A 20,115-nucleotide genomic window follows, 5' to 3' on the forward strand; every position below is an offset into this window, starting at 1 on the left:
GCTGTGGGAGTCCCAGCCATAACAGTGCGAGTTGAATGCGTGGGCACGCGCCGGACTGTCAACCCTCGTCGAGTGAAACCACTAAAGTATGGTAAAGCTCCATTCAGTGAGCTCCATGCACTCTCTCTTTTCGCCTCGCTCTCATCTAGTTTGAGAGAGGGAGGAACAGGTAGTATACCATCGTCCGTGCAGTACGAAACGGAGGAGCAACTCGTGACCCACATGCACTCTCTCAAAGAAACGTTGGATTTAGGTCAGACCGTCACTTCCGTCTACGACGGCATCCCGCGGTGATGTGTAATACAACATTACGTGAAGTTTCAATAGCACTGGTGTATTTCACAGAAAAAAATTGTCCGTCTTTTGCGTTCGTGACATAGAGGCTCGTCATCGCGGAAGAAAGCAGCGTGGATATGTTTGTTTCTAATACTTCGTAAGGGGTGCGAGTGTTGTGGTCTGCTCAGCGTTCTCGTGATAGTGTGTCTCGCCTTGGTTTGCAAGCCAGTGCTATATGTGTCGAGAGGAACTGCAGGTCTTCGAGTGTTCGCGTGCGAGGATGCCACAAGACTACAAGTGCGTCAAGTGAAAAATTCCGTAAGTACTTGGGAAGTATCCGAAAGACCGAGCTATGACTGCTGAGCACAGAAATTCGCGCACTGCCTTCACCGTTTAACTTCGTGGTCGTAATAGAATAATGTGAAATAGCTTTTACGCCGTCGCTTTCTCTGACTCTGAATACCCAGCTCGTACGTGCTGACAGGAGAAAGAGCGACAAGGGGGTGAGCATTGTGTACAAGTGGCATAGTACAGTTGAGCATACTGGGCGCTAATGTCGCCAGTTCCGTGACTGTCTGTCCTTCAACTAATATCACTGCATACATAAAACGGGGCTCGTGAATTGATAGGTCATAATGATGCACAGTGAATAAAATGCATGTTTGTAATACGACGTCAATCACATTTGAACAACTCAGAAGACCGTTCAGGCTTGCTTGCTTGCCTTGTATGAGCAGAGACAGGTCAGCCTTAGAATTCAGACATGTTACTATTTCTGTTTTAGCGTTGATACATTCTGTCAGGCGTCGAAACGTCAAACGCAGTAGAGTCGCGCCGCGTTAGTGCAAAGCGAGAACGATTACCGACCACTCTCCTTCGGATATCCCGAACGATTGGCCTCGCAAATTTTCTTGGGAGTACGGTACATAGTTTTCACTTTCTTATAACCTCGTGTAGAAGACGCTACATGGGTATGTTTATAAACGGCGCGTATATTGAACATAAAGCGATTAGTAGTGACTAGTACCTATACAGCAGGTGAGACTACCTAGAACCTGACGAACGTAATATTCAAGGCCTTCTTCGTGAACAGAAAGCATTTAACGAGACATTTTTCCATCGCAAACGACGCATACAAAGATGGCGTATACTGTCTTACATTCTGAACCTCAGTTCGCGGCAGACACATACACAATACTGAAGCGTGAAAAAGAAACAAGGTCGTCCACGCAAATTAGCTTTCACACAGGCAGGGCATGAGAATGATCGTTTATAGTCTCCCTTGCCAGTTACTCTGTTATCGCCATTCGATACACGTCCACATCATTAATAATAGGGTGTCACGAGAGGAAAAATGCTAACTACCGACCTGTTTTTCAGGGAAGAAAAAGTTTGACAAACGATGCCACAGCCTTTTCTAACCCCGCCCTTAAATGTAAACCGCGTCTAGAATAACCGGGAGACTAGCATTGTTCATTTTCACGAAACGGAATCTATAGTGCAAAGTTTTGAATGTCGCTCTTTGTAAGCAGTCATTTTAAGCACTGTTCTCTAAATGATTTTAATAACATTTACGCGGCTTGCCATCACGCAACGCGATCATATAAATCCTCGCACAAACATTCAGCGAACTGAGAAAAATGTCGTAGAGTGCAGGAACGTACTCTTTTGTGGGCGCCGGATCAAGAGACGCATATATTCCTGTAATAATTCACAAACATGCGTGTGTGTGTGTATGAAGAGTAGCAAGCCGAGTATTGGCTGACCGCTCTTAACACTTATATAACAATGAAAAAGTCGCATTTCCTATGTCGCCGGAGGAGAGGGCTTGTGATTATTCCGGAACTGTTCATAAACCGACGCAGTACATTCCACGTACACTCTTGTTACACGTCCCTGGTGCGTGCCATATTAGGCAGGACTATCTTCTTTACGAGTGTTACTAGCACAGACTGTTTAAGTCGATGACCCCTTGAGCCCTTTACCATGAGCTAATATTATTATTTTCATGGAAGTGCACATATGTTCCTTTCCCGATGAAACGTTTGTTCTCAATTTGGGCCTATGGGTAGATCATCGGTATGTAAACAATAACATGCGTTACTTATGCAATATACATATAATGTATACACGTTAATGCCCATATTTCACATGGGTGATGGTGACATGAGACTGTTGCCAGCTATCAACAACTACGTGGATGACGATGAGATGAGGTGTTTCACCGCAACAATTTCGGTACCATACCTCAGTGCATGTGGGATAATATATGAGTGGGATGATAATGAAATAAGATGAGGCATACAAACACACACACACACGTGACACACGCGGGTGCGTCGTAACTGATGGGAATAGTAGTTCATCCGGCCCACTCTCCTCGGTTTTCACCGAGTCTCAGGACTCGCGAACTGCATGTGACGTTGTTCTAGTGCCTCTTTTCTTCTTTCTTTCGTTTTCCCGTTTTTTTTTTATTTTTGGAATAGCAAGTCGGCTCTGTGCCTGGCTAACCTTTCCTCTCTTTTTCTTTGTTAATAAACATATACCCCCCCTCCCCCGGGTCGAATGCTGTGAAGACACATCTCCGCGTTCATGCCAAAAGTTCTGAGATCAGCGGAAGTCCAGCAGGCTGGTAGACGTCAAGAACAGATAGAATGAGTGCAGGCATTGAGGGTGCTGCACGTGTCAGCTATTAAGACTAACCTCTGCCCATTGTATTCTGAATACTTGGTGAGGTAACGCTGATTAGTTTAAACAATTGAATTACTGTTCTGGACCAGGCGTAGAAAGTCGTACCCATATTTTGTATTTTAATGCCAGTAAATACGAGTAATAATAATGCTTCGGTTCTCAAGTGGAGCACACGTATTATTAATGAATAAGAAGCATAAATATTTACTGCTATGGCACTAACAACAAATCGATGAAGTGACGATTAATAAGAAATGCGCCAACACCTGTGACACTGTGTTCGCACCGTATCTGACATTGTGCAGTGAGTGTTTCTCGGTGCCTACCGTCTCCCCCTTTCCTTTCCCTCGTTTTCCTTTATGCTTTATCCTGCTACACCCACTCTACCCCTTTCCTGTTTTTGTTCGTTCGTTTGTTTGTTTGTTCTCTTTTTTCTAGCTCTTTTTTTTTCACCCACAAACACGTTTTGGAGTAGCCAGTTCTGACTGGGTCGGGACTAACCTCTCCATACGTTTCTTTTTCCAATTCAATCCAAGAAATGTGCCGCTTAATTTGTCGTCCACTATACCTCAGGGCGCATTGGTCAGTATGTGATACTGAAATGATCAGGTGAACCAAACCATTCGCGAAATCATTCATCCGATATCGCTTAGTTTCTTCTGGTCACATTTTAAGCATGAGAATCTTTCAAACAGACTGTCCTTCAGTGCAAGTTTACTCGACCTTAGAAGCCCGGAAATGAGAATCGCCCCTTCCAAAGAGTAGTTTTTTTATTATTCCGTGTTAGCGCCGCGAAGCAACTGTGGCTATGAGCGGCATACAGAGGTGGACAGATGGAGAGAGGTCAGCAGGACAGAGTGGGAGACAGGGGTACCAAAGAGTACAGTAACTGAGGTTAGTAATGTGTGCGACAATCACTACTTGGACGAAAAGATAATCATACGGCAAGGTATGACATATTTAGGGCACACACACACACACACACAAAAATAGAGATACGATGATGAGATGGGGCTGATGCCGGCCAGCAGGCTGGGCGCTGCCCCAGTGCCACTTGTACGTGATGAGAGATGATGATGGATATGATAAGGGGTCCGGTAATCAAAGCAGGGTGGAGAGGCCTGTTGATGACAGGAAGTCCCAAAGGTGACGCAGACCTTGGCGTGTATATTTAGGGCAATGATCCTGCGGACTTCGTAACGTTTTGTGGGTCTTCGGGCGCAAAAGTACTCCAGTAGTACAAACGTACAAAACAAAGTTTTTGTACAAAAACAAACAAACAAAATACTTGAAAAATGACGTAGGTTAGATTAGATTGAAAAGAAGATTAAGGAAAAGAGGATATGTTAGTGCCGACGGGGTCCGGTCTGTCTGCTCCAGTACTTGAGAGACCGTGAAAATACACAGAGTACAAAACAGAAAAATAATACCAAGGTATTAGTTTTATGTTTTGTACTCTGTGCATTATTTTACCATTATTGCCATACCATCATTACCATATGTATTATTTTTACTATTTCTACAATAATACGAACGTATTATTTTTTTGTTTTGTACTTTGTGTATTTTCCTATAAGAGGCTTCACCAAGGACGCTTCGAAACGGTGGATGCAGTTCTTCAGAAGCAGAGCTCTCACGTCCCCACATTCCGACATTATCATGAGATACTGTCTGTGATCTATTTATTCCTCGTTCCCTGATTTCCAGTCATAGGCAAGACCGATTATCGCAGCCGTGACGAAACGCTGACACAAGCTGGGCGACGCAATTTGCGCATAATGTGCAAAAGAGACACACACCTCTTGAGCAGCGTCGTGTCATTTACCCCGAGCTATATAACAAACGGTGACTGCGAAAGTTGTTTAGCAACTTCTAGTCCACTTCGTCACATTTTCGCACTGCCTGTAAAGCGCTCCCTTTTCTTTAATTTCGTGCATACCGGGTGATGTATGGACTTGTCAAGTGAATAATTTTTCTTTCGGAATTTTCGTCCGCAGGTGCCGTTCTTGGTACGTTGGCACCGGATGCTATACGACGTTTTGCCGTGACAACAGGAATAGAGAACATATCTTACCTTCTTAGAAAGAAGGAAAACCTCCCCACTTCATCGGTCAGAAGTTAATCGTTGTTGTTGTTAGCAAAAAGGAATCGAGGAGAACATTTCGCTAAGAGGAAATAGAGCAGCGAAATTGTTACAGCACGTGACTATGGGCTTCAGGGCGAAAACTTTAATTGTACTTCGAAATGTGGACAACGATTGGTGACCTTCATGGGAAGATTGACGAGAAGTGACCTTTACAAAAAGTTTTTGGTCGCTCCTTTCGCATGGCCATGGTCCTTCAATACCCTTTCGAAATACTCTACGAGATAATGTTGAGGGAGCGTGATATGGCTTTCATATTTCGTACCTTCGACTATATTGCACCGTTCTTCGACATCGTGGAGACAACAGTAACTTTCTTCGTCGAACCTCCATGTACGTGAATCGCGCACAAATGGTGTGCGAACGCTAACATATCTCTCTCGGCGCATTTGAGTGGCGCACAGCTGCGGTCAATGCATGCTTGCTGGAATATGTATACTTACTCGTAAATTCGGTGATTGTGGTTGCGTGCGACATGTACACACACTAAGACATGTAAAACGTGCTCCGCAACTGAACTGTCCAGTTGGAACCGCAGGGTGTGTTATTTTTTGTGTGCATGAATCTTGCGTAAAAGTATTCTGCGCAAAATACAAGGGCGATGTCACGCGGGTCACACCACATGAACGAAGAACGACAACGAGCACTGAGCAACGAGATCAGTGACGGCAACAAGGTCTGTATGTTCATGACGTTTAATAAATCTCCGTAAACAAACTTAACCTCAGTACTCAAACCTTCGAATGGCCGCGGTATTAAGCAGTGTTTGCACTGTCAGCACAGCGTTTCTGTAAGAGACCTTTTACAAAATTACCGGTACCGGTACCTTTAAAGAAAATAAACATATACTTCTCCCTCGCTACGGTAGAGAAAGTTTGATGCTAAATCAATGTAATCTAAGCAGTCAATTGTAGCCACAGCATATACTGTTATTTTATGCAGGATTCCACGAGGATTTTCTGTAGCCACGAAAGCTTACTCAACGTTCTGGTATACAGAATTTATCGCGTAACATTTGGCTACACCGGCTACTTCTTACAGCTGACAGTCGTCCACCGTTCACTCTGGCAAAGAGTAGCGTCGCTTTGTAGGGATTAAAATGCGAGTCTGCACATTCGCGGGCTACCCTTTGTACGAATGCCGCATAAGAAGCATCCTCATTAGCCGTCACATAACTGACGTAGGCAAACACTGGCCACGCGGAACGAAGTGTGGAAGCAGCGGTTATTTCGCGGACGTGACCGGGGGCTTCGGCCGCCCTGCATGCGGGGGAAAGACGACGGTAGGCGTGGCTGCTGAGGGGGACGCCGCCACCGTGGGCGCATTCGAAACACGTACTTTCCAAGACAATCCTCAACGAGGAGGTGGAGGGTTCCCAACGAACCAAAAACTCGCTTTCTTTTCAATAATAGCCAAACTTTTTCGAAGTGCACCGCAATGAGCCCAGTACGGCACAGCAAGCTCGCCCAGGAAGGTAAGATGTAATTTAGTTTTCCTCTTTGGGGTGCAAGGTGAACCGAGGCCAATGATGCTATATCCGTTGTGCGATTGCAACACCTGAAAGTCGTTTCGGGATTTCAACGGAACGATTGTTGTTGATTGGTCGAAGCCGCATACCAAGTTCTGTTGTCACACCTGGACTTTCCACGGGACACTGGTCCTCCTTTTACACGGTTTAGCTAGACTCAACTCAATTGTGACTGTTATGCCTTGTGCAATGATATTACCTGGTCATGAGGCACTCATGCGGTGACTGCAGGTTAGTGCTATGGATGTTACGCTGCGGACGCAACTTTGTCGTGCGAAGGACAGTGATTATTACTCACCCATCACCACTTTATTTCATATCATATAGTACTGACCAGTGTGTCCTGGGGTAGTGAGCCACAAATTTAGCGGCAAACCGCCTTGTTCATCACCTGTTCATATATTTCTTGTTCACAGATTACCTGTGTGTTCATAGCTGATGTTCGGGTAACCAGGATTAATGCGAGTGACGTATTGTAAAACTCATCGCTGTCGTGTGGGAATACTTTTTGGCAGAACTGCCTCGAAGGTGATCCGTGGGAATTGTATATTCGCGCAGGAGGTTGGAGGCAGTGTTCCGTTGCCAGCTCATGTCACATCAGTGGTCCATCTTGAGTCTGGGGAGAAGGGTGTGTGTGTGTGCGAATACGGTGCCACTATTTCAGGCAGTGTACTAGAACTACTAGCATATTATAGATTTCCTCATTTTAGCTTATTTTTTTTCTTTTTTTTGTTGTGGACACCGTTCCGGAACCACTCGTACTTAACTCATTCCACGTCATCCTCATATCATTCATGCAATGTCTCACATGTAGTAGGGTAGGGTCTGATCGCCAGTGGTGAAACAGCTTACGGCACTGTCATCGTCAAATTCAAACTTTTTATTAACACAATACACTAACGCTCTTAAATATGGAACTGCTAGGCAAGGCCTGTTAGGCAGTCCCGACTATACACAATACAAAAACACAAATGAAACACTTCTTGTGAGTCTGAAAAAAACAAAACAAAGAGGCTACCACATCACATAGCTGGAAAAAGAGACAAAAAGGAGAAATAATAATTACAGCACCCATACACATTGCAACATAAAACTGCTGCGCTTAATGAACACCATGTATAACGATAATCATAAACAATAACGATATGAACAAGACAAAAAAATCCAAAGATGTTATAGCTCTGCCAGAAGCATTAACCGTAAGTTCTGTTTAAATGAAAACATTCTATTTATTTTTCTTAGATCTATAGGCAAAGAGTTCCAGATCTTTGGTCCAACATAGCTTAGCTCATGCATTTCAAGATTTGTGCGTGGTGCGGGCAGCCTAATGTAAATGTCATGTCTGCGAAGGTGATATGAAGAAGAAAAACATACAAAATGAACTATGTGAGGAAAGTTTGATGTGTATATTAAGCGGTGAACGGAGAAGAGACTAAATGCAAATGTAATCGACTCCCTTGGTTGTATCTTCAATATTATGCGTAGTGCACGTTTTTTGTATTAGTAAAAGCGGTTGGAGGACACTTCGATAAGTAAGTCCATAGGCTTTAAGTGCGTAATTTAGATGCGAGTGGATTAATGAATAGTAAATTTTAAGAATATGAAGACGAAGTAGTGTTCTAATTCTAGACAGAGCGTGTAAGCCTAGTAGCATTTTCTTCCGAATAGCTGTAACGTGTTTGTGCCAACTAAGATGTTCATTTAGCTTGACACCTAAAAATATTACGGACGTGGCCGGGGTGAGCACATGCGACGAAAAGTAGACGTTTAAGTTATGTAAGTTTAAGGATTTCTGAGTGGGATGAAATACAACATAGTTAGATCTTGTAAAGTTACGTACCAGTTTATTCAACGATAACCATAGTGATAGTTTACCAAGAACCAGGTTCGCCTCACGAAATAGACCTTTGTCTTGGCATCAACAAATATATTAGTGTCGTCTGTGTGTTATTATTGTTGTTGTTAGCATACTATAGATCGAAAGCGGTGCTAATCCGTGTTACGTGGCGCATGAACCGACATATTCGCGAATATTTCCCGATGCTCCTTAATTGGATCCCGTTAAAGATGTGCAAGAAGCCGCAAATATAGTTGTCTAAGAACAGTCTATTGCTTCTTTTTTCTCCTTGCAAAGACAGGAAGGACATATCGGTAGTGTCTACGTCGACCGCACGGACGGAATGAAAAATTCCTTCATTGCTTAATTATTTCCCCTTCGACTATGCGTGACATGTTTGTATTTGGCGAGCTACTCGCAAATGTGAGGAATGCTGTTAGGACTTCGTAAGCAACGTGAACCAAACACCATAATAGCCTCTTTTTCCAGAGTTGTTTGCAATCATGGTCATAGTTCGTGAGTTTACGTCGCGAGACGCTGTGATCATGAGCGGCGCCACAGTAATCGGTTTGTGGATTAGTTTTGCCCACCTGAGGCTTCGATGACGTGCGCTGAAAACCCAGAATACGGCGCGCCTAGAGTCACTAAATGAGCTTCGCTTCAGAGTATCGACACTGAGTTCCAAGAGCGAGCATGCGCCATCTTGTTTCCGTGCCACGGTAGCCACACGCACGCGCACTTCAGGCGCATTTTACGGGGCAATGCAGCGCGAGCTCACCATGACATCCTCGGGACGCTCTGGTGGACAATACATGGATTATCGCACAACAATCATAGACCTTTTTCTATCCAACAGCGAGCATTATGTCAGGTGCCTTTGACCCTCAACTGGGGATGGTACCGGTGTGGTGCGGAAACAAGATGGCACTCCTGCTCTCCCTTGGACCTCAGTGTCGATACTCTGAAGTGAAGCTTACTTAGTGACTCTAGGCGCGCCGTATTTAACGTCCCTTGCAGAACACGGCGTGTCTAAGCAACTTGTATACCCTGCCACCAAGTTGCTTGCGTACTTGGCATGGTTCGAACCCACAGCGTTGGGTTCAGTAGAGAGAGAGAGAGAGAGAGAGAGAGAGAGAGATACATGATGACGATGATATGGGGATGACACGCGGAGTAGGGGAGTAGGCGGACACGCTACCAAGTACAAACTGATCCACCGATGCCGAACAACAAAACGAGGTTGAAAATTATCAGCGAATACCAATATCGCAGGTTCTACCTCTGATAATTGAAAAATCCGTATATTGTCTACGCTTCCGATCCCGTGATCCCGGGACATTTTCATGCCAAGTCCTTTGTTTTCAGGAGACCTTTATGCGCAAAAATAATCGTTGCAACCCGAAATCGTCATCTACGACACATACCAAATACGTTAGCTACCGACCCAACTGACCATAGTCGAGGTCAGCCATCAAGTAGCATTAAAACTCTTCCGAAATCACAAAAGATTCCGATCCGATTCGTCCGCCAAGGACTCTTCCACAAGGATTCTTCCGATCTCTACAGAAAATATTAACATCCCATATCTTCTTCCAGTTTTTTGTTCTTTTTATCTTCATCAATATGTTGATTTGGAAGTTAGAAGGAAAAACAGAGGCAGCCCTTCCAGAAAACTAGACGCGACTACCCCAGACAAGAGCACAGGGGGATATGTTTATTGAAAAAAACAAAACAAAAAAAAGAAAGGGAGGAAAGGTATGTCAGGAATATAACGTCTACTAACGAGGAAGAAAAAGAGAGGAGAGCAAAACGCATCAACGCAGGTAGAAAACGCGCACTGTATTGCTGTGTGCAATAACGTGGGTGAGCATGTGGATAGATACAGTCGTACACGACCTTGTCGGGACAGTCGCACAGAAATTCCGATCCCGTCCAGTAATCCCCCGGAACCACAACTAGAAATTCCGAAATCCAGGGACTTTAAACACGGCTCAGAATTCCGAGCCCTAATATAATAATAAGTGATGACTGATTTTGCTTTTGTCACAGCTCTATCTCACCTGATTGTTTTTGTTTTGTTGTTGATCATGGTGCGCAACTATGTCAGGAAATTCTCACTGATTGCTTTGGGGAGAAATCCGTCTTTTTTTTCCTTCTTGACCACATGAAGTCCAGTTGTCGCATATTTCCACATATTTATTGTTGGATAACATTCGACACCATATCGCAACATTGCTTTGGGAAAGTTCTATGTTTACGGGATCGTGGGTCATATATACCATATTGACAGGACAGTTACACAGTAATTAAGCGCATACGGTTTACGTATCCAATATTGTGGGTTGCTTTTCTTTACTTTAGTTGAACAACAACAACAATTGCCCTATATTCTGACGATGAAGTGGGGAGGGGGATACTTTAGTTGAAGAAGTTATGTAATCAGGTGGGAGGGGGATACTTTAGTTGAAGAAGTTATGTAATCAGGTATTTCTTGTATTACAGCCACGAGCGTCAGTTCATCAATTACTTACTGTGTATCTCAGTGACCTCACAAAAATCTGGGTGAAAATAGTACTGAAGCGAACACGCATTGCCATTCTTAAGGACATCACCAGTTGAATCACTGTTTTATAGTAAATCTTGTGTGTTCTTGCATCCGGAGAAATTAAATTCACTCTCACCTCTACAATGTCGAACCTGTGGCGGTCCGCTGGTGTTGCAGCTTGCCGTTGTTGGCCTCCCAGCTTGTGGCCAACCCATCTTCGTTTCTACTCGTGCTATTTCCAATAAGAATGAATGAAAGAGCACACAGTTTCACAGCAAGGTACATATACCATTGCTCACCACAGTGACACCCATGCTTCCATTGTGTGTTTCTTCTTGTTTTCGATACATTGTGGAAAAGGAGAACAACTGGCCAAGCAGATTATTTTTCAAGGAAAGAGAGGAAGATTCACGGACGAATACTGTGGAATGCAACTCTTATATGCGACGATAACGAACCAATACTTAAATATCTTAACGTATCTTAAGTACTTTTTAGAGTCTATACTACTCTACTCTTTTTACTTTGTTTTCCAAGTATTTGTACTCTATCTTAAATACGTTCTCCTTTCAGTACTTAGAATTTTACTTTAAATACATTTCTGTACACCCGTATGTCTGAGTACACCGTCATGCTCAATGATAGAAATAGCAATAGAAAGAAAAAATGGAAACGTAGGTCGCACTGGTGCGACCCGCTGTTCCAGGACGCTTGGCGTGTGAAAGCACTGAATGATTTATTAGATTTATTAGATTATTTTGGCACGTATGTCCTTGAGGTAGTTCGTCAGTGCACACAGCGCAGGTTGCTGGTGCTGCCTTGGCCATCATGCTCAATGATATCTCGGTCGATAGCCCACATCCCAAGCGATGATGAAATGATGGATAAAACTCGGACGAACACGCTACTCCATAACTCGAGAAAAGAGCACGATACATATATACTCTAAACTTTCTTCAGTTCGTTAACGGGATATGAATCTGGTACATGCCTGCAGTGCAAGAAACAGAGAAGAAAATAAAGATAAAAATGGAAAACCCGATAACAGCTCTCGGCTTCCAACCCGGCTGATACAGACACCGAAGGTAACGCACTTCTTTCCCTGCGTGTGCTGAGCTTAATAAGGAAGGCGACGGTGTAGGCTACACGAAATCTCATTTGCGTTGCGCCTAAGCCGACGCTGCTGTTTGAGAAGCCGGCAGACGGTTTATATGAAGGTCTGTTGATCCCACACGTCGGACAGCAATTACATGAGGAGTCGCCTGGGGTTGCGCCATTGACGTCTCTTGTGAAGGAAGTCTGGCGCTTCAGAACGACAGGTATCGTTGTCCGCGATTGGTATTACGAAGTCGCGGCAAGTAGCGGAAACGATAGAGCTTATCTCAATTTTTCTTTTACTACTCAATCAATTATTCTCCTTACGTGCAAATCTACTCCAAATTATTATTATTTTTGATTCCGTGTTAGCGCCGCGAAGCAACTGTGGCTATGAGCGGCGTACTGATGTGGACAGATGGAGAGAGGACAGCAGGAAGGAGTGGGGGACAGGGGGTTAGCACGCGTCCTGGGGTGACTTCAGGGCGAACTGTGCTGACAGTCGTCTGGAAAGTCTTCGGAAAGCCCAGGGACACCTCAGACAGCACAGCCGGTGGTAGGATTCGAACCCACCACCTCCCAGTCTTCAGCAAGACCTCCACCAACGAAGGGGGGTACGTCATAACCCGGCCGGCCATGCCGCTGGTTTATTATTATATTAGCCCTGGGGCGCTGCCCCAGGGCTAATTGTAGAGAATGAAGGATGATGGTGATGGAGACGGCAGTTCAAGTGATTAGGTGATACCGTTGGCAGGGCCGGTGCTAGGGGTGTGCGGGGCCTGAGGCAAAAGACATATCGCGGAGCCTGTTTCACACGATGAAGTGCATACTTGATATTAAAAAAAAAAAGTTGAGGGCTTCGTGCGCGGGGCCTAAGGCGGTCGCCTTACCCCCCCCCCCCCCCTATAGCTGGCCCTGACCGTTGGCAACGTCACCGTTATGTTACTGTAAGTTCCGGAACCAAAGACAGCGTGCGTGATTCAGAATCTTATCTGTGTATATTAGGTGCGGTAGACGCGGTACGTCGTCTACTGGGCTTCCGGTAGCGGTAAACTAAAACTCCCTAATAAGTGTAGGGACTTCTCCAAGTAACAGCGCCTCCCCCCCCCCCCCCCCCACACACACACACAAAATAGCTCCGTAACCTTTCATCAGCGCACCTAATACTCCATGCGCTGGATTGTTTATCTCTGGTCGCGCGCTTCATTGCAAAACACGTGTCGTGTTGCAGAACCCCTCCCGTTGTGCAGCCGCCCTTCAGAGTTGTGTCCCTCAATAATACATTTGTTCCGTTAGGCATCAGCTCGATTACTTTCCGCAGCTTAAATGCGAAATGCAAGCATGAAGACATCATGAATCCCTGGGCGGCAGAGGATTCGCCCGAACGTTACCAGGCATCTGATACGCCTGAAAGGGTCGAGCTAACATATTGAACGTGGCAACGCCAATTGTGGAACTGGTTGCGTAGCTGTCCACTTATCCTTCCCTCACGATAGCGATCAAGTTTTCTGCCTCCACGCTCAGGGCGAGCGAGGTCGGTAGGAATCCAGTCAGCCTTGAGCAAACACGCAGAGAAAATACACGACCGCTAATGACGAGGGCCACTTTTCTCCGTGTAGCTCTCGCAGCACTTGCAATTTTCACTGATGCCACCTTTGCAGAAAACGAAACAGTTCTTTTTTTTTTTTTTTTTACGGCAGTTGTGCCGTGAGGTGACGTCCCTCTGACACGATTTTAGTACTTTTGGACTGCACTGAATTTCCGTGCGACATAACCTTTTCTTCGGATTGTAAAAGATTGAAATACCGAAGTGCGCGGATAGAGAGGGAGAGAGAAACGGAAAGATACTACTAATAAAATTATGCATGACCTCAGGAAACAGGCAGGCAGACCGCTCGTCTACCCAACGTGACCCCCCTCTCACTCAGGAAACACTAACAAACAAAATCAAAACGAGCCAGTTGATGTTATAGTATTAATGAATTTTCCTTTAACAAAAACAAATGACAACAGAATCATACTGATATATGCTGGTAAGTAAAGTAAATGGGGCGGGGGGGGTATTCACTGGTGTCTGTTGTAGAGACGTCAAATGCTGACTGCTCGGGATAGCCATCACTCGGTGGGGGGGGGGGGGGGGGGTTGCTGGTGGTACGATGTTCAAAGAGGAGACTACGAGAGCTAGACTTCGAGAGCTAAAGAGCGCGAACTGGAAAAACGAATCAGCAGAACATAATGTTTATTTGAAATGGTAGTGTTAGCTCATCGAAGCAATTAACGGTGACCGCGTAGCATAGATCGAAGGTCAGTTGTTTGACAATGATTTCCACGCCCTTTTACGAGACCAGTGCCATCTAGTTGATAATACGAAAGCTGCTTAAGCTGAACACCAAGTAGTTTGTTTTTGTTTATCTTTTACCAATGCATACAAGTAAGGGCTTTTTCTCATAAGCTGTAACGCGACCACAGGCATTCTGGAAACATTCCACTCGATTACTCCGCAGTAAAATGTACAATTCTGTAGTATAATGTAACTCAAATAATGACAAAGACTATCGTTTAAGTAGTGCTGTTCCTGATATTGCGTATTTTCTCCTCTCATCACACAGGTCCTCCGACGTAGCAGCGGACATGGGGCTGACGCTTATCGTCCTTCTTGGACTGGCAACATCCATCGCAGGGGCGGCAGTGACTTGCCCGAAAAGCCAAACACAGTTATACCCTTGCAAGTGCACAAGGAGCGAGGACAGCGGGCAGCATGTTCTCTGTGATGGCGTCAACCTCGCTATGATGTCTAGAGGTCTAAATAACGTCGAACATGTCATCGCGAACCTCACCATCACCCGCGCATCCATGAGGAACCTCTTTGGTGATGTGTTTCAAAACATTAAGGTCATCAACCTTACTGTCAACCACGGTAGTCTCAGTACCATCTCACCCAACGTCATGGACAACTTCGTCGAATCTTTAAAAGCGCTTAGCTTCGAGGATAATCATCTGACTGAAGTACCGGTTGAATTGATCAACAGGTTCGGAAATATGACGTCATTAAATCTCGCACATAACAGAATCGAGGTCGTACCCGCAAACGCTTTCCGAGCTTTAAATATTCTCCTGGAACTGCGCTTAGATCATAACCGCATTTTCAAAATTCACGCCGCTGCTTTCACGGGTCTGAACAGGCTCGACACACTTCACCTTCATCATAACAACCTTGAAAAGTTCGAAAGGAATACTTTCCGTACCGTACGACGAACGAAATATCTGGATATTTCCTACAATAACTTCACCACATTTCAGAGAACGGACTTCAATCAACTGACCAACATGTGGTTCCTAAACATTTCAAACAACAGAATTGCGTCTTTTCCGAGGGCAATGTTCGTCACTAACGCCATTTTGAGAGTAATGAACATGTCTAACAATGAGCTCACTGCGGTCGACATAAACATGGTAAAAGGAGTTCGATACTTGCGTGACATCTACTTCAGGGGAAACAAGATCAAGACGGTCGACAAAAAGGCATTCGTGTCAGCAAAGCACCTGCGAACGCTCGACTTGGCTTACAACCAACTAGAAGACATCGGTTACGAACAATTTAAAGAGTTTCAATGGCTGGAGAAACTCGATTTGAGCTACAACAAGATTACCAGGATAGCAAGCGCTGGTTTCCTGAAGATGTACCAAGTCCACATCGATCTCAGCCATAACAACATAAGCTACATCGGAGAAATGGCGTTCCAGGAACTCTCCAACGTGACGGTGTTCGATTTATCTTACAACAGCATATCTGGAATGCCAAATGAGGCATTTTACCTATCCGACGTGACTGCACTGCTTCTAAACCATAACAATGTCAGCGACCTCAACATGGTGCCCATAGCAAACGTTACAGGAATCAAGGTCCTCAATATCAGCTTCAACAGTATTGCGGAGATTAACCGGAAAGCGTTCACAAAAAAGAAGTTGTATGAGCTACACACGCTTGACCTCAGCTACAACAACATAACGGAGGTTACAGGGAGTGTGTTCGAAAAACTAGGTGGAATTAGACACATCAATCTCAGTCATAACGCAATTCGAAAGGTGGGATACAATATGTTTGGCACAGTGCACACTTTACTAGATCTGGATATCAGTCACAATAACATCAGTGAAGTGAGTTACGGTGGCCTGTCGGCTCTGGTGAGTGTACGATCGATAAGGGCCAACAATAATCGTATTAGAAAAATGTTCAGTTTGCCAATCGCCCTCAATGAGCTCCACCTGGAACACAATGAACTTCAGCATTTCGGTCCGAATACATTTGCTTCGATGAACTCCATGCTGCGACTTTACCTCGATCACAACAACCTCACCAGACTTCAAAAAGGGTCATTCGCAAACCTTCTTACCCTACAAACTCTCTCTCTGGGGAACAACAGCATTTCAGAGATTCCATGGGAAGCTTTGCAAGATATGACGTCGCTGCAATACCTGAACTTTCCGCACAACAATATCACGACGCTGCCGAAGAAGGCTTTTGGAAGGCTTCCGGTGGTGTTCGAACTGCAACTCCAGCACAATCAAATTAATAATATCAGCGCGAACGCTTTTGAAGGAATGCTGCAATTGCTCAGACTGAATATGAGCTACAACAACATTTCTTCTATTCCTCCAGAAGCTTTCAAAGGCTTAGTTTCCCTGCGCACATTAGATCTTTCTCACAATACGCTTAATAAACTAGAAAACAAGACGCACGGACTGCTCGACGACTTGCTTTCGTTAGAAGTCATCAACGCCTCGTATAACCAAGTGGCGTTCGTAACAGACAAGACGTTCCCAAAATCCCCCTACATTCCCTACAAGCTGAGATTCATAGATCTCAGTCACAACTTCTTATCCGTCCTAACTACGTCATTTGACGATGGAATGGGCAAAGTGGAGCATTTGGACTTGAGTCATAATTTAATAAACGAGATGTATTCCGGTGTACTCAAGAACTTGTCAAGTCTGAAGCACCTGGACATGTCAGATAATGACCTGCGGCATCTGTCGAATGATGCTCTCGTTATGCCGGACACTCTAGAGTGGGTCGATGTGAGTCACAACAAAATAACTGTGGCCGACTTAAAAGGATTCCTGGAGTCGGAAAACCTGGTGCATGTAGACCTGAGGTACAACAATTTCGAGAACTTCGAGGAAGCGTTCATGGACAGAATAAAGAACGGGCTGAAGATATATTACGAAGGTGAGTCTTGGTTGGCGTTCGGGGTTAGGGTCAGTGACAGCACAACAAATGGAACGTATCGCGTCAACCTGTTGATAAAAACAAAATTGCCAGTACGCAACATTTTATGTTGAGTTCCACTGGTCGTTGTAGAGCAGAAGAGCTTACACTGGCTTGAGTATGCATGTTACCACACTCGTTTCTACGCTGAACCCACACCGGCACTGCACGAAAACGCCCTGTGGAATTCGATGAACAAAGTAATGAAGTACAAGTGAGCTAGTGTAACAGAGTTGATGGTAGTATTTCCTTGAGCTTGAGGATGCAGGTAACAGAACGGGTACACGGAAAAGGAGATGCTATACTGTGGCGGCCCGTGGACGACGCGCCACTGCTGCCGCGTGCCATGGCACAAGATAGCAGTTCTATTTGCAGAATTCGCCATAACATTTCTGCGCTTCGCGTTCAAGTCGACCAGTGCCTTTGGAGGGCGCTGCAACTTTGTAACATTATTCAGGTTGTTTCTTTTTAACTGCACCAGACCTTGAAAAAAAAAAAAAAAACTTATGGGAGCACTGCTCTCATACCGCCTTTGCAGGTGGGTTGTACGAACAGGCGGACATTCTCTCGAAGAGGATATATAACTACTAGACGACTAATTACCCATAACTCACTAATTAGCTCCTTAATTAAGGGCTTTCGCGGAAAAGTGAGATAGCAGAGTGGAAGACCATCCTCGTTATATGCGTTTCTGTTTCTTCCTTCTTTTTTTAAATCCTGAAACGAGCACTACGTGGAATCCATTGGAATCCATCGCCGAATTTCACGTTGCAACTGAGCCGAAATCGCGAGGATCAGGAACGCATGGAGGACAGCGCTCATTCCACGTAATGAGAGGGCCACATGCTATGGAGCGATGGGGATGATTGGAGTAGTTGCTGATCTGCAGGCCAGGTCATCCGCTAGTGGTAATAGTGATGCTATTCCACAGACTGGGAGATGACCCGGATTCGAGTCCGGGCGCCGGCTGTGTTGTCCGGGTGTTTTCCCTGGGTTTTCCTCAGACGCTTTAAGACAAATGTCGGTACAGTTCCCTGTGAAGTCGGCCCAGAAAGCACGGTCCTCCCTGTGATAGTGGTGACGTTGCCCGTCTAAGCGAGGTCGACTATAGGGCAAGCAGTCCCACCACCATCACCAGGTGAGCCTTCAACGGCGAAGGTCATGCGCTCCTGAGGAGCACGGTTTCGGTTTCGGCTCATTTGCGCAGCAAAATTCGGCGATGGACATGTAAACGAACATGCTCGTTTGAGGATAAAGAAAAAGAAAGAAAGAATGCATTTACAAGAGGATTATTGCCTATTCTGTTGTCTGGCTTTTTCTCGAAAGTCCCCATTTAAAGAGCTGATAAATTCTAGGTAATGAGTCGTCTAGTAATTACATACTCTTTTCGAGAGAATGTCCGCCTAGCCGTATAACGCAATCGCAAAAACGGTCGTCTATGCTGCTCCCATAAAAAAAAAAAAAAAAACGCCCTGCGTAATTGTCTAACATACTTAGAAATAGTAAAGGCGGTATTAGCTTCAGAATCGTAAACTGCGTGCCGACATTTTGCCAAAACGGATGATTTCGTCGGGCCAAATTTCTTTCTTTTATTTCTACTAATTTTTACTAATTACTTTTTTAATCAAGTGCCCATATTACAAGGGCGACCGACGATACACTGAACATGTTAACAGTTTCAATATTGTTATATTTTCGCAAGATTATTTGCTTTTCTTCTCCAGGAAACCCTATCACCTGCGACTGCAGCATGAAATATCTCCGCCAATGGTTGACGTATCGTGTCAACGCTACCGAATGGCAGGGTGTCATCTGCCATGCTCCTGCCAATCTCGAGAACGAGCACTTCCTCGACGTCAACCCGGACAACCTTCAGTGTCGTTCCAAGGAAAGCCCTGTCTTTGAAGACGTCGTGCCGACAGACCTCAGGTTCCGGGTCGTCGACTCTCCGGCGTCACATCGTATACGCTTCGCATGGTACGTCGCCACGAAAGAAGACGTCTCGGGCTTCAAGGCTGTGGTCAGTGAAGTGCCATCAAATCACATAGCCGTAGAGCAGAACATTTCTTACCGTCATCGAGAATACAGCATAGATGGGTTAGGATCGTCTGTAGATTACCAGCTGTGCTTGGTGGCGTTGGACTCAACCGGAAAGGCAAGAGATTTGAGTCCGTTGCAGTGCAGGTCTGTTAGACCTATGGGAGGCAGTGCTTCCGTTCCCTTTGCTGTGACAATGGCTGTTGTGTGTTCTGTGTTACTTAGTTTGTTATGCGCTGGATATTGCGCGTAAAGTGCTGACCTCTTATGCCTCGACTGGTGCCAGTCTGTGATAACAATATAAATTCAGAGAACTACTTACCTCGCAAGTTATGGAGGGGACATTCGTCCGCGGAACATAAAATAAGACAAAAAGTGTGGTGTTGTTGACACGCTTGCTCGCTCATTCCGTCCGTAGTTACGATGGTTCGATCTACCAGATGTTACAATAAAACACTTTGTTAATCATTCAGTACATTTATTCATAGAGGTGACTTTCTTTCCTTTTATTCCTGTGTTTAACTATTTATCCTTCGGCTTGGCCATCAGTGACAAATATTTTGCGGCTCATCCGCGCTAAGCTCGAGGCAACGGAAGTCTCCAGCTTCTCGGGCAAATTTCATTGGCAGCACCCATTGTGTGACGGCCATTTTGTCGTGCTGATCGCCGGAATCGTCGGAAAACTATTTTGGGG

General features: G+C 45.0%; 1 protein-coding gene across 2 annotated transcripts; it reads left to right on the forward strand.

Annotated features, from left to right (window-relative positions):
- Positions 1 to 213: 213 nt before the first annotated feature.
- LOC135385916 (toll-like receptor 7) lies at positions 214 to 19,896 on the forward strand. Of its 2 annotated transcripts, none has more exons than XM_064615539.1 (3): positions 214 to 594; positions 14,725 to 17,345; positions 19,109 to 19,896. In XM_064615539.1, the coding sequence occupies exons 2-3, from the start codon at positions 14,747 to 14,749 to the stop codon at positions 19,672 to 19,674; spliced, it is 3,165 nt and encodes a 1,054-aa protein (XP_064471609.1). In that variant the 5' UTR covers positions 214 to 594; positions 14,725 to 14,746; the 3' UTR covers positions 19,675 to 19,896. The 2 variants fall into 2 exon arrangements, with proteins under 2 accessions (XP_064471609.1, XP_064471610.1); XM_064615540.1 differs by lacking the exon at positions 214 to 594 and adding an exon at positions 6,365 to 6,584.
- The last annotated feature ends 219 nt before the right edge of the window (positions 19,897 to 20,115 follow it).

Source organism: Ornithodoros turicata, chromosome 2 (genome assembly GCF_037126465.1).
Source record: "Ornithodoros turicata isolate Travis chromosome 2, ASM3712646v1, whole genome shotgun sequence".
NCBI lineage: Eukaryota > Metazoa > Arthropoda > Arachnida > Ixodida > Argasidae > Ornithodoros > Ornithodoros turicata.